General features: G+C 39.5%; 1 protein-coding gene across 1 annotated transcript in view; it reads right to left on the reverse strand.

Annotated features, from left to right (window-relative positions):
* Positions 1 to 5,053: 5,053 nt before the first annotated feature.
* The window catches only part of LOC133049362 (ATP-binding cassette sub-family C member 4-like), a 109,241-nt gene continuing 92,275 nt past the window's right edge, over positions 5,054 to 22,019 (reverse strand). Inside the window, exons 27-31 of the mRNA XM_061133339.1 lie at positions 18,187 to 18,276; positions 14,656 to 14,828; positions 14,114 to 14,219; positions 9,582 to 9,716; positions 5,054 to 6,095 (exon numbers count right to left, since the gene is read on the reverse strand). Coding sequence (XP_060989322.1) covers positions 6,075 to 6,095; positions 9,582 to 9,716; positions 14,114 to 14,219; positions 14,656 to 14,828; positions 18,187 to 18,276 — 525 coding nt within the window. The 3' untranslated portion in view covers positions 5,054 to 6,074. The remainder of the gene's footprint in view (positions 6,096 to 9,581; positions 9,717 to 14,113; positions 14,220 to 14,655; positions 14,829 to 18,186; positions 18,277 to 22,019) is intronic.

Here is a 22,019-nt window from a genome sequence, read left to right on the forward strand (position 1 = left end):
ATCTGATGTGTTCCCAGGTACCTTCTTCAATATAAAGATCATACTGTTCATTCGAGAATAGAATAGATGTAAGCATATGCACAGTACTATTGGTAGACTTAAGGGGAAAATAAAAATCTCTTGAGCAGGAATTTATTTTTTATGCTATTAAAATATTTCTACTGTATAGTGGAAAGCCTGTATACTTTACTTTTAGATTAATATTAATATAATAATATAATATATAATATATTACAATCTATATTATATAATTATATAATATAAATATATAATTTATATATATTTATAACTATATATTATATATTTTTATTTTAAATAAAATTTTAAGTAAATTTTGATTTATATAATGTATAATAATTATATACTAGTATATAATTTATATATTTATATATAAATATATGTAATATTATTATTATATATATTATAATATATATTTAAAGATTAATGTATATTTATATATATAATGGGCTCCAAAATTACTGCAGATGATGACTGCAGCCATGAAATTAAAAGACTTACTCCTTGGAAGGAAAGTTATAACCAGCCTAGATAGCACATTAAAAAGCAGAGACATTACTTTGCCAACAAAGGTCCATCTAGTCAAGGCTGTGGTTTTTCCAGTGGTCATGTATGGATGTGAGAGTTGGACTATGAAGAAAGCTGAGTGCCGAAGAATTGATGCTTTTGAACTGTGGTGTTGGTGAAGACTCTTGAAAGTCCCTTGGACTGCCAGGAGATCCAACCAGTCCATCCTAAAGGAGATCAGCCCTGGGTGTGCATTCAGTTCAGTCGGTCAGTCGTGTCCGACTCTTTGCGACCTCGTGAATCGCAGCACGCCAGGCCTCCCTGTCCATCACCAATTCCTGGAGTTTACTCAAACTCATGCCCATGAAGTCGGTGATGCCATCCAGCCATCTCATCCTCTATCGCCCCCTTCTCCTCCTGCCTGCAATCCCTCCCAGCATCAGGGTCTTTTCCAATGAGTCAGCTCTTCACATCAAGTGGACAAAGTACTGGAGTTTCAGCTTCAGTCCTTCCAATGAACACCCTGGACTGATCTCTTTTAGGATAGACTGGTTGGATCTCCTTGCAGTCCAAGAGACTCTCAAGAGTCTTCTCCAACACCACAGTTCAAGAGCATCAATTTTTTTGTGCTCAGCTTTCTTCACAGTCTAACTCTCACATCCATACATGACCACTGGAAAAACCATAGCCTCATTAGAAGGACTGATACTGAAGCTGAAACTCCAATACTTTGGCCACCTCATGCAAAGAGTTGACTCATTGGAAAAGACGCTGATGCTGGGAGGGATTGGGGGCAGGAGGAGAAGGGGACGACAGAGGATGAGATAGCTGGATGGCATCACTGACTTGATGGACATGAGTTTGAGTAAACTCCGGGAGTTGGTGATGGACAGGGAGGCCTAGCGTGCTGCGATTCATGGGGTTGCAAAGAGTCGGACAGGACTGAGTGACTGAACTGAACTGATAATAAATATTATATAATTATATATATATATTATATATTATCAGAGAAGGCAATGGCACTCCACTCCAGTACTCTTGCCTGGGAAATCCCATGGATGGAGGAGCCTGGTAGGCTACAGCCCATGGGGTCGTGAAGAGTCGGACACGACTGAGCGACTTCACTTTCACTTTTCACTTTCATGCATTGGAGAAGGAAATGGCAACCCACTCCAGTGTCCTTGCCTGGAGAATCCCAGGGGGAGCCTGGTGGGCTGCCGTCTATGGGGTCGCACAGAGTTGGACACGACTGACGTGACTTAGCAGCATTATATATTATATATTATAATTATATATAATTAATATATTATTAGTATATATAAATATTAATATTATAATAATATAGATTATATTATTATAATAAAAGGGATGTGTTGAGAGCTAATCACATATCCAGTATTGTTCTAGGCAGTGCTTCCCAATTTTCTGGAGTTAAGAATCAGTTTTATTTAAATTTTCAGCCTACTGCAAACTAACCAATGATCCCACTGTGCTACGCAAAGCTGCTCATGGCTAATGAGCAGCTCAGCCATGTGTGCCTCCCATGCAAGTGTGATGCTCACACTGGTCCCTGGCTTGTTCAGGATCCCACCCATCCTGAGTGTAGATGTCATTTAAATAGCGAATAGCTGTGAGTTTCTAACTTTCTTGAAATTCCTATACTTATTTTTAACATAGTTACAAACAGCTTATGGACTGGCACTATCCCACAGACTATATTGTGATTGTTACTGTCATATTTAATCTTTGCAACAGCCCTCTGGTGGCTTAGAATGGTAAAGAATCTGCCTGCAATGCAGGAGACACAGGTTCACCCCCGCCCCCGGAGAAGGGAATGACTATCCACTCCAGTATTTCTGGCCTGGAGAATCCCATGGACAGAGTATAGTCCATGGCATCACAAAGAGTCAGACACGACTGAGCAACTAACACTTTCCATTTCTGAGAAACAGATTATCCTTACCTCTACTTTTAAAAGAAGCTGAGGCACAGTGGGCTTCCCAACCTTGAGAGCCCACGATTAACAGGTAGCAGAACTTGTATCCAAATCCAATCAGTGCCTAGTGGAGCCAGTATTTGTCCCTGGAAGGCTGACTCCAGAGCTTATGTTCCTGCCTCTGTGCTTGTGTAATTTTTAACCACATGTGAAGACAGAACAGTTCAGGTTAGGCCATCAGATGAGGACCTTTTCAAATACACCTTCTACCATCCACAAACCTCCTTCTACACATATCCTGCTCTCCTCTCCTGATAATTAATCATCAAGGTCAATGATTCTATCCTTTCTTTTCTTAGATACTTTTTTGTCCATTATCCCAACCAAAGCAACTGTTCAAAGGCATGAACTATATTCATTTTCCAGATGAAGAAGCTGAGATTCAGAAGTTAAGATACTTACATGAGCATGTAACTAAGGTTACATGGCTATAGGGTAAAGAAGTGAAAGTGTTACTCAGTCATATGCGAGTGTGTTCCCTGGTGGTCTAGTGGTTAGGATTCGGCACTCTCAGTCATATGCGACCGACTCTTTGTGACCCCATGGACTGTAGCCCTCCAGGTTCCTCTGTCCATGGAATTCTCCAGGCAAGAATACTGGAGTGGGTTTCCATGCCCTTCTCTAAGGCATCTTTCCAACCCAGGGATTGAACCCAGGTCTCCTACAGTGCAGGCAGATTCTTTACCATTTACCAGAACCCATTTTGTCAAGGATGGTGCCAGTTTATTGACCTAACACCTTGGCTATTTATTGCTTTCCTTTCACTCTCAACTGTCCCACTTCTGACAGTACATTCTTTGGGCACCCACACTGTTATCGAGTGGCAGAGAAAGAACTGGCATGCAGACCTGCGAGACTGAGTCTAAAACCAGGGCTTTCTGTTATCCCAGACTAGCTCTTAGAATTTCAAAATTATGAAGTTAAGAAGGAAGGTTTGCTCTCAGTCAACAGTCATTCAGCAAACATTTATTGTGCACTTACTATGTGGCAGACACTGTGCTGTAAGATGTAATTAAAAAGGGAATAGGGTATATAGTCCCAAGTCTCTAGAAGCCCATGGTTTTAAGACCTGAAGACTCGCAGTCAGGGCAGGCTATGTAAATTACGGGACCCAGTGCAAAATGGAAAATGGAGGGCCCCTTTTTTAAAACTTATCTTAATATGGCAAAAACAGGACACAAAACAAGTGGTTCAGTTTAATAAATGAGAGGTGGTTAGAGTATAACAGAAATATGAGTTACCTAAGATGAGGATTGACCTTAAGGTGGCTACAACTGAGCTGACCCTGTGAATATCTCCCCTACATGGACCTTGGCTTTTTTAGACCAGAGAGCATTGAGGAGAATTACTTCCTCATTTTGACCTAAATGTCAGTTACCAAGAGTTTCCCCCACAGCACATCCTCATCACCTACCTCTGGAGCTGTGACACATGCTGTGGGGGGACATGGAGATGTGCTGTCCTCACTTCTTTCAAGGACTTGTTGTCCAGTTGCTGGAAGTGCTACCAGTGGGCAGTCTTCAGTCACCAGTTTTTCTGAAGGCAGCCTCTATACAATGTCCTGTCCAGGTAGAGGTATAAAGCCCTGGCCAGTGGACATGTCAGGATAACCTTGAAGGGCCATCTTCTCTCCAGAGCCCCCACAGGGTCAGGTAGGGTTGCTTGGCCAGTATTCCAGCTTGACTTTTTCCCTCTGTATCCCTATCCCATTTCTTCCCTCTTCATTCCACAAGTGTTGATGCCAGGGGTACCCCTAATAAACACCCCAACACTGAGCAGCATCCAAGTCTGCATCTCAGAGAACCAACCTGCACAAGGTATCAAAAAACATTCCAGTACTTGGGGAAGATTTTTATTTGAACATTACTGTTTACATATATAACATTTTTAAATTGCCAAATAAAATGGTGGAAACAAGGACTTGTGAATGTGGTTACCTTTGGTTTAAAATCCTCAATCTAAAGTTGTCTGACCCAAATGAAAGTTATATTTATATAAAGTTTATTTATAAAATAAAACTATCATTTTGAACCCTATGAAAGTACCATTTTATAGGTTAAAAAAGGTTGAATGTTAGCAGTTACATACACATGGTTCAATCTAACAGAAAAAAATCCATTAGCATTTAAATTGAGAGAACTTTACACTTAATAACTCATGTATAAAAGATATAATTAATGAATCAAATTAGAAATCAGAAATACATAATGCTATGGTTATTGATCAGTGCTAAGTACCAAAACTTGTAGGCTGTGGCTAAAGTGGGACTTAGGGGGAAAAAAAAAACGAAACAGGCTTTATGTAACTATAAAAAGAAGTTAAAAATTAATGTTTCCAATTTAAGAAATTAGAGAAAAAAATCTCAAATGTGGAAGGAAAGAAAGAATATGAACTAGAAAACAAAAAAACCAGAGAGATTCAAACAAGCCAAAAAAACTGATTCTTTGAAAATAGGAAAAAGTCATGTAAAACTATTTATAAAAAGAAAAGACTCAAAATTAAAAAGCATTAAGCCACAATTATAATGCTGCAGAAATTAAACATATAAGATATTGTGAATAACCTTATGCTAATTAAACTTAAAATTCACAGAAACAGATTCACTCCTAGAGAAATGAAACTTAACCAAAATTGATTCCGTAGAAATAACAAACTGAATAGTCCTAAAATTACCAGAAATTAACCAGACATTGATGGTTGCACAGCATACTGAATATGATTAGTGCCACTACAACTGTATCTTTAAAAACAGTTATGTGGCAAATTTTGTTGTATATATTTCATGATAAAAAAATGTAAAAACAAAATCCTCAATCTAGAAGATAACTGATCATATATCTTCTTGTTTACCAAATCACCTAGAAGGGCTCCTATTTTCAAAAAGTATATTTTCTCTCCCTTCTCTTTTAAAATATATAATGTTGTCCTTCTGTATTTTTTTTTTCTGGAGGAAGGATGCCCTGCTCTCATATAATGTCACTTAAACTAATCTATATTTTTTGTTTTTCCCATTTTCTCTGTACTGTTTTAACCAGAAGTCTTTGGGTAGGATAATGGAACCCAGTTCTGTTAAAAGAAGTGGTGAGACAAAAAGGCAACTTGACATAGTCTTCAAATAAATAGAATCCTGTCTAATATAATTGGACAGCAGTATATAATTTGGGTAGAAGCAAAAAACATCTGTGATGACTTCAATTTGTACCTTAGAGAATGAGCTCTGGCTCTGGAGTCTCTCAAGACACAAAACCTGGTAGACAGCTTTTACTGGTGGCCTACATCACTGATTTGGATAAGAAAAAAAAAATAGTATCATATACAAATAAAAATCCTTTTGCAAGAGCTTGGAATCAAATTAAGATTTTGTATCTGTAAATATTTATTGCTTGTATAAGGAAAATATAATAAAGCTCATGCAGTGCAAAAACTATTGGATAAATGCCTTCAGAACAGACGTGACTGTATGGTAGAATTGCAATGCTGACTCTGAAATTAAGTCTGAGGACTGTCCATTGAAAGCCTTCATAATCACCTTGTCACTGTGAGTGCTACCTGGCTATTTTCTTTTGAAGTACACCTGAGGAGAAAAAAGACAAAAACAACATGTTTAGAAGTTTTAAAGTCCTCCTCACTAAGGCAGTGTGTTTCTAGGCTTCCCCAGTGGTCTAGTGGTAAGAATTCACCTGCCAAAGCAAAGGGACATAGGTTCGATCCCTGGTCCAGGAAGATCCCACATGCCATGAAAAAACTGGGCCCATGTGCCACAACTACTGAGGCTGTGTGCCGCAACTACTGAAGCCTGAACACCCTGGAAGCTGTGCTCTGCAACAAGAGAAGCCACCACAATGAGAACCCCGAGCACCCTGAAGAAGCCCATAATCCACACTTGCCACAACTAGAGAATGCCTGTGCACAGCAACAGAGACACAATGCAGCCAAATGTAAGTAAACAAAATTTTAAAAAGTTGACAGTCTGACAGCTTGTTCTCTTAAGGGGATTGAGCACATGCAGAAATAATGTCAAGAAGATACTCAACTGGGATGGGAATCAGGATAAGTATTTCATTATGTCTTTCCATAGGGGTAACCTGAGCCAGTGGCAGGACTGAAATCCAACAGTCATGTTCTGCCACCCTATGAACCTGGGTGATAGTCCAGCCTTGGCTACCATGTGACAGAAGGAGCACAATGTTCTCAGACTCGACACAGAATGCAGTATCTAGGGCAGCCCTCAGCCTCCCCCAGTAATTGCCCCTCTGTGCTCCCTGGACCAGGTCTGTGACCTTGGGTGAGCCCTGGACCCAATCTCCTCATCTATGACATTGATAAAAATGGACCATCATGAGATTAAGTGAAATCATATATGTGAGAACAATGTAAAATAAATTATAAAGAACTAGCATATTAAAGAGCAGAGACATTACTTTGCCAACAAAGGTCCGTCTGGCCAAGGCTATGGTTTTTCCAGTGGTCATGTATGGATGTGAGAGTTGGACTGTGAAGAAAGCTGAGCACCGAAGAATTGATGCTTTTGAACTATGGTGTTGGAGAAGACTCTTGAGAGTCCCTTGGACTGCAAGGAGATACAACCAGTCCATCCTAAAGGAGATCAGTCCTGGGTGTTCATTGGTGGGACTGATGTTGAAGCTGAAACTCCAATACTTTGGCCACCTCATGCGAAGAGTTGACTGATTGGAAAAGACCCTGATGCTGCGAGGGATTGGGGGCAGGAGGAGAAGGGGACAACAGAGGATGAGATGGCTGGATGGCGTCACTGACTCGATGGACATGAGCTTGGGTAAACTTCGGAAGTTGGTGATAAACAGGGAGGCCTGGAGTGGTGTGACTCATAGAGTTGCAAAGAGTCGGATGCGACAGAGCGACTGAACTGAACTGAACACAAATGTAACCTACCACTAATATTGTTAGAGTAGGTGCAGGATTACTAAACCAGGAATACAAGATTTATAGCTCTATGGCCAGTGTTTACTTCTGCATGAATGTTACACTTGATTTAAAAAATTCACTGAAAGAAAAGATTTCTAATTCTGTATCTGCTGCAAATTAGATTAACACCACATATATTAGTACATAGGGCCATCTTCCTTCTAAGGTGTCTTAGTTACCTCACCTGTAAAATGAGGGTGTTGAATCCTATTATCTGGACCTATCCAAAATTCTGTGATCAATTTCCCATTACTCAATGTCTTGATAATATACAGTGACAGCGGTTTTTAAATGAAGACTTTGACACATAGGTAGGGACACTTTTCTTTGATGTGAAATACCTAAGCTCAAAAGACCAAAAGGGTTTGGGAGATTCCTGGCTGTTCTGTAACTAGGTTATATAGGGAATCACAAATGACTATCAAATCTTTGGAAGTAAGGTTTGACTGGGAGACACACTAGAGTAGTTGAAAGCACTCTGATTTTCCGGCATAAAATATATATATAGGGCTCCAAGTGCAGCTACTCTATATCTGCATACAATATAAGTACTTTGAAAAGTTCAGAACACAGACTGTCATCCCCGAACCTAAATTTGAATGACTCTGTCAACTATTCACCCAGTTCTGTGCAATTTCCTACCCTTTGAACAGTGAAAGGTATAGCTTTTCATTTCTTCATTTCTGAAGAGGAAGAATGAGATGAAACAGGGACAGATGGAATTTAGGGTATATTTCAGATAAACTTTTCATAAAGAAGTACTTATATACTGGGGCATGTTTTCTTTACGTGATATTTTAAATATTACACAAGTAATTTTATTCTACATACAAGTGAAAATCTGGGAAATGCAGAAAAGTATAAAGAAGGAAATATGACCCATGATTTAATGTCCAGAGGTAAAGTTTCAATGTGAAGCTTCATTCCACCCTGAGCCATGCATCTCAAGGGGCAAGAACACCAGACCTTCCCTCCCTCCATCAACCCCACCCCCCCCTTGTTCCAGAAAGAGTTACAGGAAGCTACATGACATTGGTTAAGTCCCTTAACCAAACCTCAGTTACCACATTTGTAGGACCTGACCATTGTTAGGAAGACGCCACGTGACCTGAATGTTATCCATTGAGAACCCTTCTCACACTCTGTACACTGCTTAGTGCTTCACACACCTCATCTGTGAGAAAGTGCTTTGTAAACCTTCAAGCACCATTCTGACTATGGAGTTAGGTACTGTGAGTTCTTGATTTGTTCTGATGACAATTTCATCTTCTAGAAGGTAGAGGAAGCATGGGGGGGGGGGGGCGGGTAACTGGATCTAAGTCTAAACAACAGGGAATTAGGGAGAAAGTGACAGTATCAGGTAGGTATTTTCTTTACAGATTAGAAAACAGAAGAGACCTATACTTTTCCCTGGTAGATCTTCTTAGACCCAAAATATTCCAAAAATTTTTCCTTAAACGCTCATATTTGCTGGATGTCCCTTGATAGCACTTGTATTACAAACGTGCTGAGCACCAATCAGAATGAAATGTAAAGGTTCTGCAAAATGAGAGTGTTTTGTGTTCCATGAGAATCTGAACCCAGAGTCCAACTGTGTGGGAAGTCCAATCTGCCATCTCTCACTGCACACACATCCTGACCCCACCCCACCACTGCTGCATATTCTGAGCAGATCTGCCTTCCACCTGCCACGTGTTATTAAGACCCAGTCATGAAGCTTAGTTTCTGGAAGCTTCTAATTGAAAAGGGCACAGAGTGCTTGTTACCAGACCCCTAGTGTTAAGAGAAGGCAATGGCAACCCACTCCAGTACTCTTGCCTGGAAAATCCCATGGACAGAGGAGCCTGGTAGGCTGCAGTCCACAGGGTCGCTAAGAGTTGGACACGACTGAGCAACTTCACTTTCACTTTTCACTTTCATGCATTGGAGAAAGAAATGGCAACCCACTCCAGTGTTCTTGCCTGGAGAATCCCAGGGACGGCGGAGCCTGGTGGGCTGCCGTCTGTGGGGTCGCACAGAGTCGGACATGACTGAAGCGACATAGCAGCAGCAGCGGCAGTGTTAAGAGTGAACCCTGGAGATGAACTTTAATTAGAACTCTCTGCAGCAGGCTTACCCGTTTTGCTATTTCAGTGAGAGCAACAGCCTCGGCCTCGCCCAGTTGTTGTACCATCTTGTAAAATACGCTGTTTTTATTGAGTAGCAAAACATGTGGCTTATCATATTCTTCCAGTTTCCCTGAATCCAAGACCTGTTAATCAGCAGAAAAAAATAAAACCCATAGTATACAGTGTTTTGCAATAAAGTATTATAACTCAGACAATATTTTGTAAAGCAACAGGAGGAGAAGAGTAGAGAAAATCTATTTGGGTGGTAGACCTGGCTGGTGTTTTAATGGTTTGATTGCCTTGTTCTACTAGGCAGACAAAGGCCTAACCTGACCTTTTATTATAACATTACAGGAAAGGAAGAAAAAATGAAAGTTTTCAGCAGTGTGTGATATTTTAAAATTCTGCCAAAGGCATTTGGGGTAGTTATCATTAGTCAGTCTTTTAGCTCAAACTCTGAGCTTTGAAGGTTATTTATACAGATACACAGAGCTGGGAAATTTCCTGGTTCAAGAAAATCAAACTCAATTTATCTAAAAAGCAGGTTAATGTCAGACAAACCAGATGGCAGTGACCTGACAGCAAATTAATTGTCAAGTTGGTTTGATAGAATATGAACAATATTTGGGAAAAAAGTAAATTTCTCCAGAGTTTCATTAGGGTTGTGAACTAAACAATTGCCTGTAGTATCACTAAACAGAGGATGTTGCAACCATCAAGCCCACCACATTAGAGCTGCCCTGACACTAAGCCCCGAAGGAACTCAGGATGGAAAGAGAACGCTGCAGCCTCTCCCAGCAGCACACCCTGAGGAGACTCAGGAGGAGAAAAAGACAAGACCCTGGCCCCAGATAGCTAAGATGCATATCAAACGAAGCATTTCAGTGAGCCCAGACTTTGCATCTTCCCAAAAATAGGAAAGCCCTAAATTCACTAACTTGAGACATCTGGTTTTCTTGAAAAGTAACCTTTTGTTGTTCTGACTACCTGGTCTTTTGTTGCAAAAACTCATATGTACCCTGGCTTCCTCTCTTCACTCTTCAGAACCATTTCTCAGCATTATCTAAGATGCTGTGTCCTGGGCTTGAAGTCCTCACTCAGGCTGTTCGCCACATAAAACATATCTCTCAGTGTCATGGTTGTGTTTTCTTTTTAGTTGATAGGGTCCTGGATTGTTAGCTGCTAAGAGGGGCAGAATCCCTAGTCTGAGAGGGTAAGATGCTTCTTCAGCTTAACTTTGTAGTTTATTACTCTCAGAGTGAAAGACTAGCAAAAGGAGCTGCTACATAGCAGCATTAGCAGAATTGCTTTGCACAGAAGAAATCTCTAGAAATCCAATTTTTTCTTTGAATAAGGCTAAAGAAGCAAGTAAGAAATCGAGCTTCAAATTCTAATGCTCACAGCCCACACATTACCCGGGTGGGTAGCCCAATCTGAACTGCAGAGGATTTGAATCTGTTTTCACAAATTGTCTTTCTTTTTTTTTTTTTTTTTTTCCATTTATTTTTATTCGTTGGAGGCTAATTACTTTACAATATTGTAGTGGTTTTTGCCATACATTGACATGAATCAGCCATGGATTTACATGTATTCCCCATCCTGATCTCCCCCTCCCACCTCCCTCTCTACCCGATCCCTCTGGGTCTTCCCAGTGCACCAGGCCCGAGCACTTGTCTCATGCATCCAACCTGGGCTGGTGATCTGTTTCACCCTAGATAATATGCATGTTTCGATGCTGTTCTCTCGAAACATCCCACCAAACTAGTACAGCCGCTATAGAGAACAGTGTGGAGATTTCTTAAAAAACTGGAAATAGAACTGCCATATGACCCAGCAATCCCACTTCTGGGCATACACACCAAGGAAACCAGATCTGAAAGAGACACGTGCACCCCAATGTTCATCGCAGCACTGTTTATAATAGCCAGGACATGGAAGCAACCTAGATGCCCATCAGCAGATGAATGGATAAGGAAGCTGTGGTACATATACACCATGGAATATTACTCAGCCATTAAAAAGAATTCATTTGAAGCAGTTCTAATGAGATGGATGAAACTGGAGCCCATTATACAGAGTGAAGTAAGCCAAATTGTCTTTCTTTGCTTCTTTTTCTTTCTTTCTTCAGGGGCCTTGGCCCTGAAGGGCGAGGGTCTTTTGGCCCTTTTGTGCACACTGATATTCCCCTAGATGAAAGTTAAAAGGGAGAGGAAGGGGCTCATAACTCTGCCTTTCTACTTTATTAGTGACTTTGTGTAATGGTTTTACAGTAGAAAAGAGAGTCTGAAACCACTGGCTTAAATGACATAGCTATAAAAATAGTTCTGATGTTAGGTGGTACTTAGTTCTTCACTTAGGTCATATTTAGAATAACTGTATCTTAAGAGAATACACTGAAACTCTAAACGGGAAGCAGGTTATTTTTTCCATATCTAGGTATCACAGTTCATTCCATCCCATGGTATCTAATTGGAAACATTGTCTCATTTTCCAGTTAATTTTTTTGTTTACTCCTGTGAATCATTGCTAAGGACGGCTTTCTCAAAAGAGTTCAAGAATAATTGAATCTGTCACATCCACATAGTAATTTAAATACTCTATAATATGCCATGTTACTTTAGACGACCCAAATTGTGTAGTTTTACTTAAACATAGCACAATAAAACATAACTACTCCTTTTCATGTTGAAGAAGAAAAAAATGCAGTATTAAAACACAGGTCTTTATCACCTGTGGTTAATGGAGAAGACAGTCTCTCCAGCAAGTGGTGCTGGGAAAGCTGGACAGCTACATGAGAATCAATAAAATTAGAATACTCCCACACATCATATACAAAAATAAACTCAAAATGGTTTAAAGACCTAGTATAAGACATGACACCATAAAACTCCTAGAACAGAAATATGCAAGACATTCTCAGACATAAATGGTAGCAATGTTTTCTTAGATCAGTCTCTCAAGGCAAAAGAAATAAAAGCAAAAATAAACAAATGGGACCTAATCAAACTTAGAAACTTTTGCATAGCAAAAGAAATCATCAACAAAATGAAAAGACAACCTACAGATTGGGAAAAAATATTTGCAAATGATGCCACCAACAAGGGGTTAATGAAAAGGCAAGGGGTTAATATCTACTGACAATTCACACAACTCAATTTTCCTTTGAGGGATGATTTTCTTTTTTTATAAAGCCACATCCTAACATTTATAAACCAGCAGGGAAAGAACAAAGAAAGAGAGAAGATGAAAATGAGAGAGAAGAGGCATAGAAGGAGGAAGGAAGGAAATAAAGCTAAGGAAGGAGATTACTAGATTATTAAATTACTAAGGAAGAAAGAACCAATCAAACCTGGAAGATACTAGATGGACATCCAGAAACCAAAACTTGGAGCCTGCTGTGTGTGTAGAGTCCAGATATACTGTGTAAGAGATGGGCTGGTTGTTTATCTGCAGTACCTCAGCCCCCATCCACTTTTCTTTTTATACTCTCATCTGTGATGCAGTGGCTGGGTTTCTGCAAATCACGTTTCAGAGTACCCTTGGCCTGCTGGCCCTTTGTTAGGTTCTGCCAGTAGCAGGCGCTTGAGGGACACTGAAGGTGGGAGTCAGAGCCAGTGGTCTACCTGGTTTCTGCTGCTCCTGCAGCATCGCCTCAGCAGTGAGAGGTGACGAAAGCTCCCAACTTCTGTTAGCAAATGGAGAACCAGCCCATCCTGCTCCCTCACAAATATGACCAGCAACTGGGCAGGGACCTCTCCTTGGAGGTCTGAGCACTGACTCTTTACAGCTTCTCCTCTCAGTTCTTAGGTCTGGAGATCTCTCCTAGGACATGATAGCTGCTTCCTAAAATTATTACCCCAGTGTTTCATTTTTCTAGCCCTCTGATTTCCATGTAGCAAATTTCCTGTATTAATTCTGTTGAAATACTTTGTTTTTCTCATGAGGCCCTTTTATCTCATGGACTCATCTCTGACAGCAACAGTTGTGAAATCCTGCAACCTTAGCCAACAACTTCCTGGTAGTCTAAATGAAAGGCTAACTTTTTGATTAAGGGAATACAAAAATGCTGATGCAGTTGTGACTCAGCCAAAATGATGGTGTTCTACCTCTCTGAAATATGAAGCCATAACTTGGATTTGGCATATTCTCATGGTTGGACATCTTTTAAAAAATGACAATTTAATAAACTTTTAACTCATTATTGACCAGAGATGCATTGATACATCTTTTGCTACCTGAATGTTACTGACCAGAGATGTTTCAATATTCACCTACATAACAAATCACCTGCCACAGGTGTTAGTTTTTGCAAAAATCCCCTGGTCAATAATGTGTTAATATAAAAATAGGAAATTACTAGATATATTATTTAATAGACCTTATGAAAGTATAGTTAAGTACTTGAGTTATTGTCAGGGATGACAGGGGAAATAGAGAAAATTAAATTACTGGAGGTTCCTATCAAATTTTACAAGGAAAGGTAAGTTGAAAAGCTGAGCATAAATAGAAACAACTGAAACTCTGCAGGTGAGGGTCTTACCATTATCTTGTCACTGTCAACAACGTTGCTCAGTCTGTTTGTGATGGTTAGCACAGAGCATTGAACAAATGTCTCATGGATTGTTTTTTGTATTAACTCATCAGTTCTAGAATTAAAGAAGTTAATTTAGTTCAATATCAACTGGAAAAGTTGACTTAAGACTTTAAAACATCATATGATATTTTTATAATGTTTTTAAAATGGACACTTTAAGGCATAATCTTGTTCCTAAAAATATAACTATAAAAGCTCTTAGAAATTTACTATTTTTCATAAAACAATGGAAAATAGTCTTCCCTCAAAATTGCTTGAAAGTATCAGGAGCTGGATTTAGGAATATAGCTCTCTCAGTATGCCTCATAATAACATTTACACCATATAACATGTCTTGGTTTCTTCTTTTGTTTTCTGGAATTAATATTAACAAGAGATACCTTTAAGACAATGAGAGCTCTTAGAAATTTTTCTTAGCATTGCTAAAAGTTTTCCATTTACCACATTTAAATCTTGGATACCAGGCTTTATAGATCTCAGCTCATTACCTTGGATCCACGTTTGATGTGGCTTCATCAATAATCAGTATCCGATTTTTCTTGAGAAAAGCCCTGGCAAGGCACAATAGTTGTCTCTGTCCAACACTCAAGTTTGATCCTAATTCTGCTAATTCAGTATCCATTTTACCAGGAAGACCTTGGATGGTTTCTTTAAGTTGTACCTGTGGATACAGTAAGAACTTTTTCCTAAACAAACTGCTACTGAATAGACAAGCCTCCTGGGCTTCCCTTGTGGCTCAGCTGGTAAAGAACCCACCTGCAATGCTGGAGACCAGGGCACGACCTCTGGTTGGGAAGATCTCCTGGAGAAGGGAAAGGCTACCCACTCCAGTATTCTGACCTGGAGAATTCCATGGACTGTATAGTCCATGGTGTCACAAAGAGTCAGACATGACTGAGCAATTTCCACTTTCACTTAGACATTAGGGCTTTAAGTCCTCAGGACTTCTTATGTGCATGTACAGCCAGGTAATGGAGAGAGCTATTACCAATTAGCATTCACTGAGAAAGATGCTAGAGTCTAGTGAGGACAGAAAGATTTCAGTGTCCCCTACATGTTGTGGAACCTTCCTACTTCTCAAAAAGAAAGGCTGGTGTGGGCTGGAAGGAGACAGGGAAATGCAATCAACAGATGAGGAAGAGGTTTTACCAGAGCAGGACTGGCAGTAAATGAAGTCAAGGGAGAGCCCATTCACCTTAATACAAGGCCCAGGAAGTGGACATGTGAGCTGTCCCACAGCAAGGGCTAAACCACGTGATTCCTAAATTAGCACACACTGCTGATGCCCAGATTTCTGTATCTTGGTTTCCTGTGTGATGAGACATACTTGCATCCTAACAGAGACACTATCAATGTTGAACATTTAACTGCATGCTCCCAGTTTGGACATAACAGACTATATTCTTAATCGCATATATCCTAGTATCTAAGCTGTTTTGCTCTTTTAACAGAAGCAACACATCAATGATTCATTTCCAGAGCATTATCGACTGTACTCTTTTAGCCTTTGAGTGATAAAGTGCTCGCTCATGTGATAAAGTAACTACTCATGTTATATCTGTAGAGCTGCCCTTGCTTTTTAGGTGCCCCAGTTGGCACTAATTTTTGATAAGCCTTCTTCAGTTGACCATCAGCTGGCTATTATTCAGTATATGAAAAATGTATTTTTGGCATATTCTGAAAAATAACCAAGATGAATTGGGCTCCATTCTTAGGACTGTCTTCTTTTTGAATGCCCATATCTGCCAAGAGTGAAGAAGGACATAGGTTAAGAGAATTTTTTCTTTTAATGGAAGTTCTTAAAGAAGAAAACATATTGGTGCCCTCCCACTTACTTGCAGGTCAACTCTATGAGTTTGGATTCGCAGATTCCACTTAGAATCATTTATAAACCAATGACTTTGGTTTTTAGTTCACTTGAAAATTGATCTCACTGCTTTAGTGACAACTCTTAGAGTGAGGAATCATCTCATCATTCTGTTTCTCTAGAAATTATTTCTTTATGACATTTGTATGTCTTTCAATGAAAGATGTGGTAGTTTTTCTTTTTAAAAGTCATAAACAATTCCGAGAGAAACAAAGTGATGGAATGATTTCTCACTCTAAGACATATCAACAAAGTAACAGGGTCAATTCCAGAGGCAATACATGGAAACTACACTCTTCACTTTGTGAAATGAACTCATGTTTATTTCTTTTCATAGAAAGCTCCAAATGTAGTTTAAATAAAGGTAGATCTTAGTGTCGTCCACCACTTCCACCACCTCATCATTTTCAGAATTGTGAGGCTACTAAATTTTGGCTTGTAGAGATGAATTAAGTTTGGGCCAAGTTCTAAGGTAGCTTTTGACAAGATTTGTCTCCCATTTAATGTTTCCTCTCTGTCCCTGGAACAATGTGTTCTAAAATTCTGGAGTAATTTTAGTACCTGAGAATCTGTGAAGACATATCTTGAGCTGGGGAACAAATAGAAAAATAAATTGCCAGTACTTCCAGTTTTGTTTTGTTTTGTTTTAAGATACCACACTATCACCATTAAATACACCCTGTGGTTTCAAGATCAGTGGGTTATCCTATCTTTATCTTTGATCGTTAAGTATACGCCTCACTTCTTCTCTTCTAGAAATTCACTGTAGAAAGACACAAATTTAAATGAAATCAGGAGTCCACAACTTCTCAAGTAGAAGGTGAAGCAGTCAGCCTGATTTAGGAAAATAAAATCCCCATGTTGTTGGAAAGCAGGGTGGGTGTATAAAGACTGTCTGCTGACATCTTTCAGAAACCAGAATTACTGGCAGGAAATCATCAGACCTCCAAATCTGCCTGCTCGCAGTCAAGGCTCATCTGTATATTACAGATCTCAGAGCTTCCCTGGAAGAGTGACACTAAATGACAAACGCACCAATTCAAAACAACATGGACAATCAGTCATTTGGATTTTTGTAAAAAAACAATTTTTTAAAAAAGAAATAAGCCACACTTCTCTGAAATGAAGTGGTCAATCAAATATTTAATACCTATGTATTAAGGGTTACTTTTTAAAAGCAAAAGATTAAGCTAGGGCCTATGAAAAATTGGAAAGTCTGACTGTATTTTAGAAGTCTAAATACAGTTTCTGCCATCAATTTGCAAAACTAGGGCCAATACACAAAATAATTTGTATCAAAGTATACAAACCAACAGCAAATTAACAAGTCAAAATCCTTTGCATGCGAGGGTGAGGAGATTCACAGAAGTGGGCCAAAAGGACATATAATACAAATAACAGAAAATTCTCTATAAATGAATGTATCCATAAAAAAAACTTGGCAAATCTCCAGGGTCTCTTACCTACATTCATGCTGCAGCATTAAAAGGACCTGATTGTCAATAAATATCACATTTCAATTATATAATTTACCTTTATAGATACTTTCTTCTGAAACTTCATAGCATTTTATTAGTATGATCTCATTTATCTTTCAGTTAATAATGAAAAACTACTTAGTTGCCTCCACTTAGTTGATATTCCTTAAGACCAGAGGAATAAAATGAACATTGCAAAGTAATTAAGGTAAATAATTCACTTGGTCACTTAGTAGAATTTGAACCCATAATTATAACTTCTCATTTAGTGTTCTATTTAAGACAAGAAAATGTATCTAGTTGCTTTGGGTATTAGAGGGAAAGCTAAAATGAAAGCATCTGGCATTATCTTGTTGCTTTCCATCACTATTATATACATATTTTAATTTACTCATGTACCCATATTATCAATGTTCTCCTAGCAGGTAAGCAAAGTCAGTTAAACCAATAAACTCTCCTTAATTACCTGAAAGTGAAAAGTGAAAGTGAAAGTTGCTCAGTTCTGTCCGACTCTTTGTGACCCCATGGACTATAGCATCCATGGAATTCTCCAGGCCAGAATACTGGAGTGGGTAGCCTTTCCCTTCTTCGGGAGATCTCCACAACTCTGCACTACTATAAATGTACATATTCATATACTGATGCTAACAAGTTAATTTCATTACAAAAATTACCTCTTCTAAGGCATTCCATAGATCCTCCTCCTTATGCTCATCAAAAGGATCCAGATTTGTCTTCATTGTTCCAATGAATAAAACTGGTTCCTAAATATCCCCAAACAGGAAATTTTATTAGTGTAACATCTTTCATCTTGTTTGTATGCTTACAGAACAGAATTAAAGTGCCAAAATAATCCCCCTCACAATTCACTATAATCGTTAATAATAAGGCTGCAAATGCTTGTTTATAAAATAGCATCTCTAAATTAACCTCCCACTGTAGAAAGTATGCTCAAAAATATCTCTGGACCATTGGACACTAACAAAAGAAAACGTTGAAAAGTGTCACCTTAAGAAGAAGAGGAGAAAAGAAGATTTGATTTTTCAAAAATGCCTTCCTGGTAATGTCTTGCTATTCAGTCGCTCAGTCACGTCTGACTCTTTGTGACCCCATAGACTGCTTCCCCCCAATTATCTGTTTCCCCCCAGAATGAGGATATACTCATTGGAGGAACTTTACATCAAGAAAACTAGATAAACTCATTGTCAATCCTGGTATGATGCTGGGAAATACCAATAGCACAATTAGTTGTGGTTCGTGCCTCAAAGCAAACCCATTAAATTTTCGCACACTGGCACTGAAGAATGAACTAGGATATTTTCTCCATCGGTAAAACAGCCTTCTGGAATAGGGACTCTCTCCACACGTGTGAATAGAACATCTGCACACATAACAAAGAGAATGTCAGCTCCTGATGTGGTTCCTCTGTCCACGGAGAGATCTCCTCTGATCCTGTACCAGCTGGTCCCCACATTTTCTCACCTGTGCGTCAGGATGACCTGCCTCACAGAACCTCATTATTAACTGCAAGGGCAGGAGGACCTGAAACCCACCGTGACATGAGAAATAATAAAATTATTTTAAATAGCCCAAGCCAGGCTTCAGCAATACGTGAACCAAGAACTTCCAGATGTTCAAGCTGGTTTTAGAAAAGGCAGAGGAACCAGAGATCAAATTGCCAATATCCTCTGGATCATCAAAAAAGCAAAAGAGTTCCAGAAAAACATCTATTTCTGCTTTATTGACTCTGCCAAAGCCTTCGACTGTGTAGATCACAATAAACTGTGGAAGATTCTAAAAGAGAGGGGAATACCAGACCACCTCACCTGCCTCTTGAGAAACCTGTATGCAGGTCAGGAAGAAACAGTTAGAACTGGACATAGAACAACAGACTGGTTCCAAATAGGAAAAGGAGTATGTCAAGGCTGTATATTGTCACCCTGCTTATTTAACTTATATGCAGAGTACATCATGAGAAATGTGGGGCTGGAAGAAACACAAGCTGGAATCAAGATTGCTGGGAGAAATATCAGTAACCTCAGATATGCAGATGACACCACCCTTATGGCAGAGAGTGAAGGGGAACTGAAAAACCTCTTGATGAGAGTGAAAGAGGAGAGTGAAAAAGTTGGCTTAAAGTTTAACATTCAGAAAACTAAGATCATGGCATCTGGTCCCATCACCTCATGGGAAATAGATGGGGAGACAGTGGAAACAGTGACAGACTTTATTTTTTGGGGCTCCAAAATCACTGCGGATGGTGACTGCAGCCATGAAATTAAAAGACGCTTACTCCTTGGAAGGAAAGTTATGACCAACCTAGACAGCATATTAAAAAGCAGAGTCATTACTTTGCCAACAAAGGTCCATCTGGTCAAGGCCATGGTTTTTCCAGTGGCCATGTATGGATGTGAGAGTTGGACTGTGAAGAAAGCTGAGTGCCGAAAAATTGATGCTTTTGAACTGTGGTGTTGGAGAAGACTCTTGAGAGTCCCTTAGACTGCAAGGAGATCCAACCAGCCCATCCTAAAGGAGATCAGTCCTGGGTGTTCATTGGAAGGACTGATGCTGAAGCTGAAACTCCAATACTTTGGCCACCTCATGCGAAGAGTTGACTCATTGGAAAAGACCCTGATGCTAGGAGGGATTGGGGGCAGGAAGAGAAAGGGACGACAGAGGATGAGATAGCTGGATGGCATCACTGACTCGATGGGCATGAGTTTGAGTAAACTCTGGGAGTTTGTGATGGACAGGGAGGCCTGCGTGCTGCGATTCATGGGGTCGCAAAGAGTTGGACACGACTGAGCGACTGAACTGAACTGAACTGATTCATCTGCTTTGGGAGGAACCACAAGGAAATTACTATGGAAATATATGCCTTGCTGGGTTTCATGAGAAAATACATAAGCCCACGTAGGCCATTTGCATTTTCCTCTGGAAGACTCTAGTAAGCCAGGCCACAAGAATATGAGCAGCAGAGAGGAGCCCAACTGTCTCCTTTCAGTGAAGGGGTCAGAACAAGGGGAGGCACACGTGTGGGAACAAGAGGAAACCTGACTCTTCCACAAGTGTCTGGAACTGCTTGGAATCACCAGCCTCAGATCCCGCCTGGTCTTGGGGCTGGACTTTCCTCCTCACTTCACAAAAGCCTGAGAAGAAAGATGAAGAAGACAGACATTTCTTCTCTCCAGCCATGAAGGTGAATGACACTCAGAGAGCCTCCCTCTCTTTCCCTATTGTCTTATTTTCAAGTCTGGTGAGAAATAGATGCAGAATTGTGTGCCACCAAAAGGATGTATCCCTGAGAAAAATCCAAAATTAAAAAGACATTATAGAGAGAGCTTCATTTGCCCAAAGTTGATTAAGTGCCTGATATACCTCCAAAGCACTGAAAATCACTGGTCACATGACATCTCAAAATGATTACTGAATAGCACTGAAAAACATCAGGCACAAATTTAAGGTCTCCATTAAAACTCTCTAATTTAGAATCAAAGACTGAACAACCATGTAAGCAATGGTAAGAGTTCCTCGTCAAGGGAATAATCATCATTCTACTTTAGGTTTTTATAAAAAATTGCTTCTTATAACTATTACCTCTAAGAGTCTAAGATGCAGGTGATTTCCCTTCCTTTTAGATATTCCAGTTAGGTTTACAAAATCATGTAGATGTAGCCAGGCAAGGAGAGGAAGGCTGGTCCCCAATATTGCATCCCCCTCCCCCAAGGGCAGGATTCTGCCTTGGGGTCCAAGATGAGAGATTCTTCAAGGACTGGTGTTTTAGGATGTAAAGGGCCCAATGAGGCCAGGTTAATGAACCAGCTTTGAACCTAGTTGGGAGAAGTGAGACGGGGCTCTGCTTTTAGCAACGACAAGAACATTTCTTTCCCAATCATGGCTTATAATGACCTGAACATTTTTACCCTTTGTGTTCCTCTCAGAGCAAATTTATATCTACTAAGGGGTTTAAGTTTTGAATTATCCACCTGGTTTTCAAGGTACACTCTATAGAGGCATTACCTGAGCTAATCTGTCAGTCTAAAACAACATATGGGGCAATTACGTGTGTTTATTTAGCAGTATTAGATGGAATAACATAGTTTAGTAAAGCAAGAGTATTTCTCTTTGTTATGATATGCCAAATATATGTTTCAAAATCAGTAAAATTTCAGTAAAAAGTTGAAAGAAAAGAATGATTCTTTAGGCAGAAATCATACAGGAAAAAAGAAGGTAAAGATATCTAAATTGGAAGAGAAGAGGTAAAACTGTCACAGCATACAGATGACGTGATACTATATATAGAAAACCCTGAAGACCATTATAAAAATTACTAAAACTGATAAATGAATTGTACAAAGTAGCAGGACACAAGATTAACATACAGATACTTGTTATATTTCTTCACATTAACAGTGAAATACCAGAAAGGGAATGTAAATGTAAAAAAAAAAAAATCCCTTTTAAAATCACATCAAAAAAAAGTAAAATACTTAGGAAGAAACCTGAC

This window comes from Dama dama, chromosome 30, assembly GCF_033118175.1.
Source record: "Dama dama isolate Ldn47 chromosome 30, ASM3311817v1, whole genome shotgun sequence".
Classification (NCBI taxonomy): Eukaryota; Metazoa; Chordata; class Mammalia; order Artiodactyla; family Cervidae; genus Dama; species Dama dama.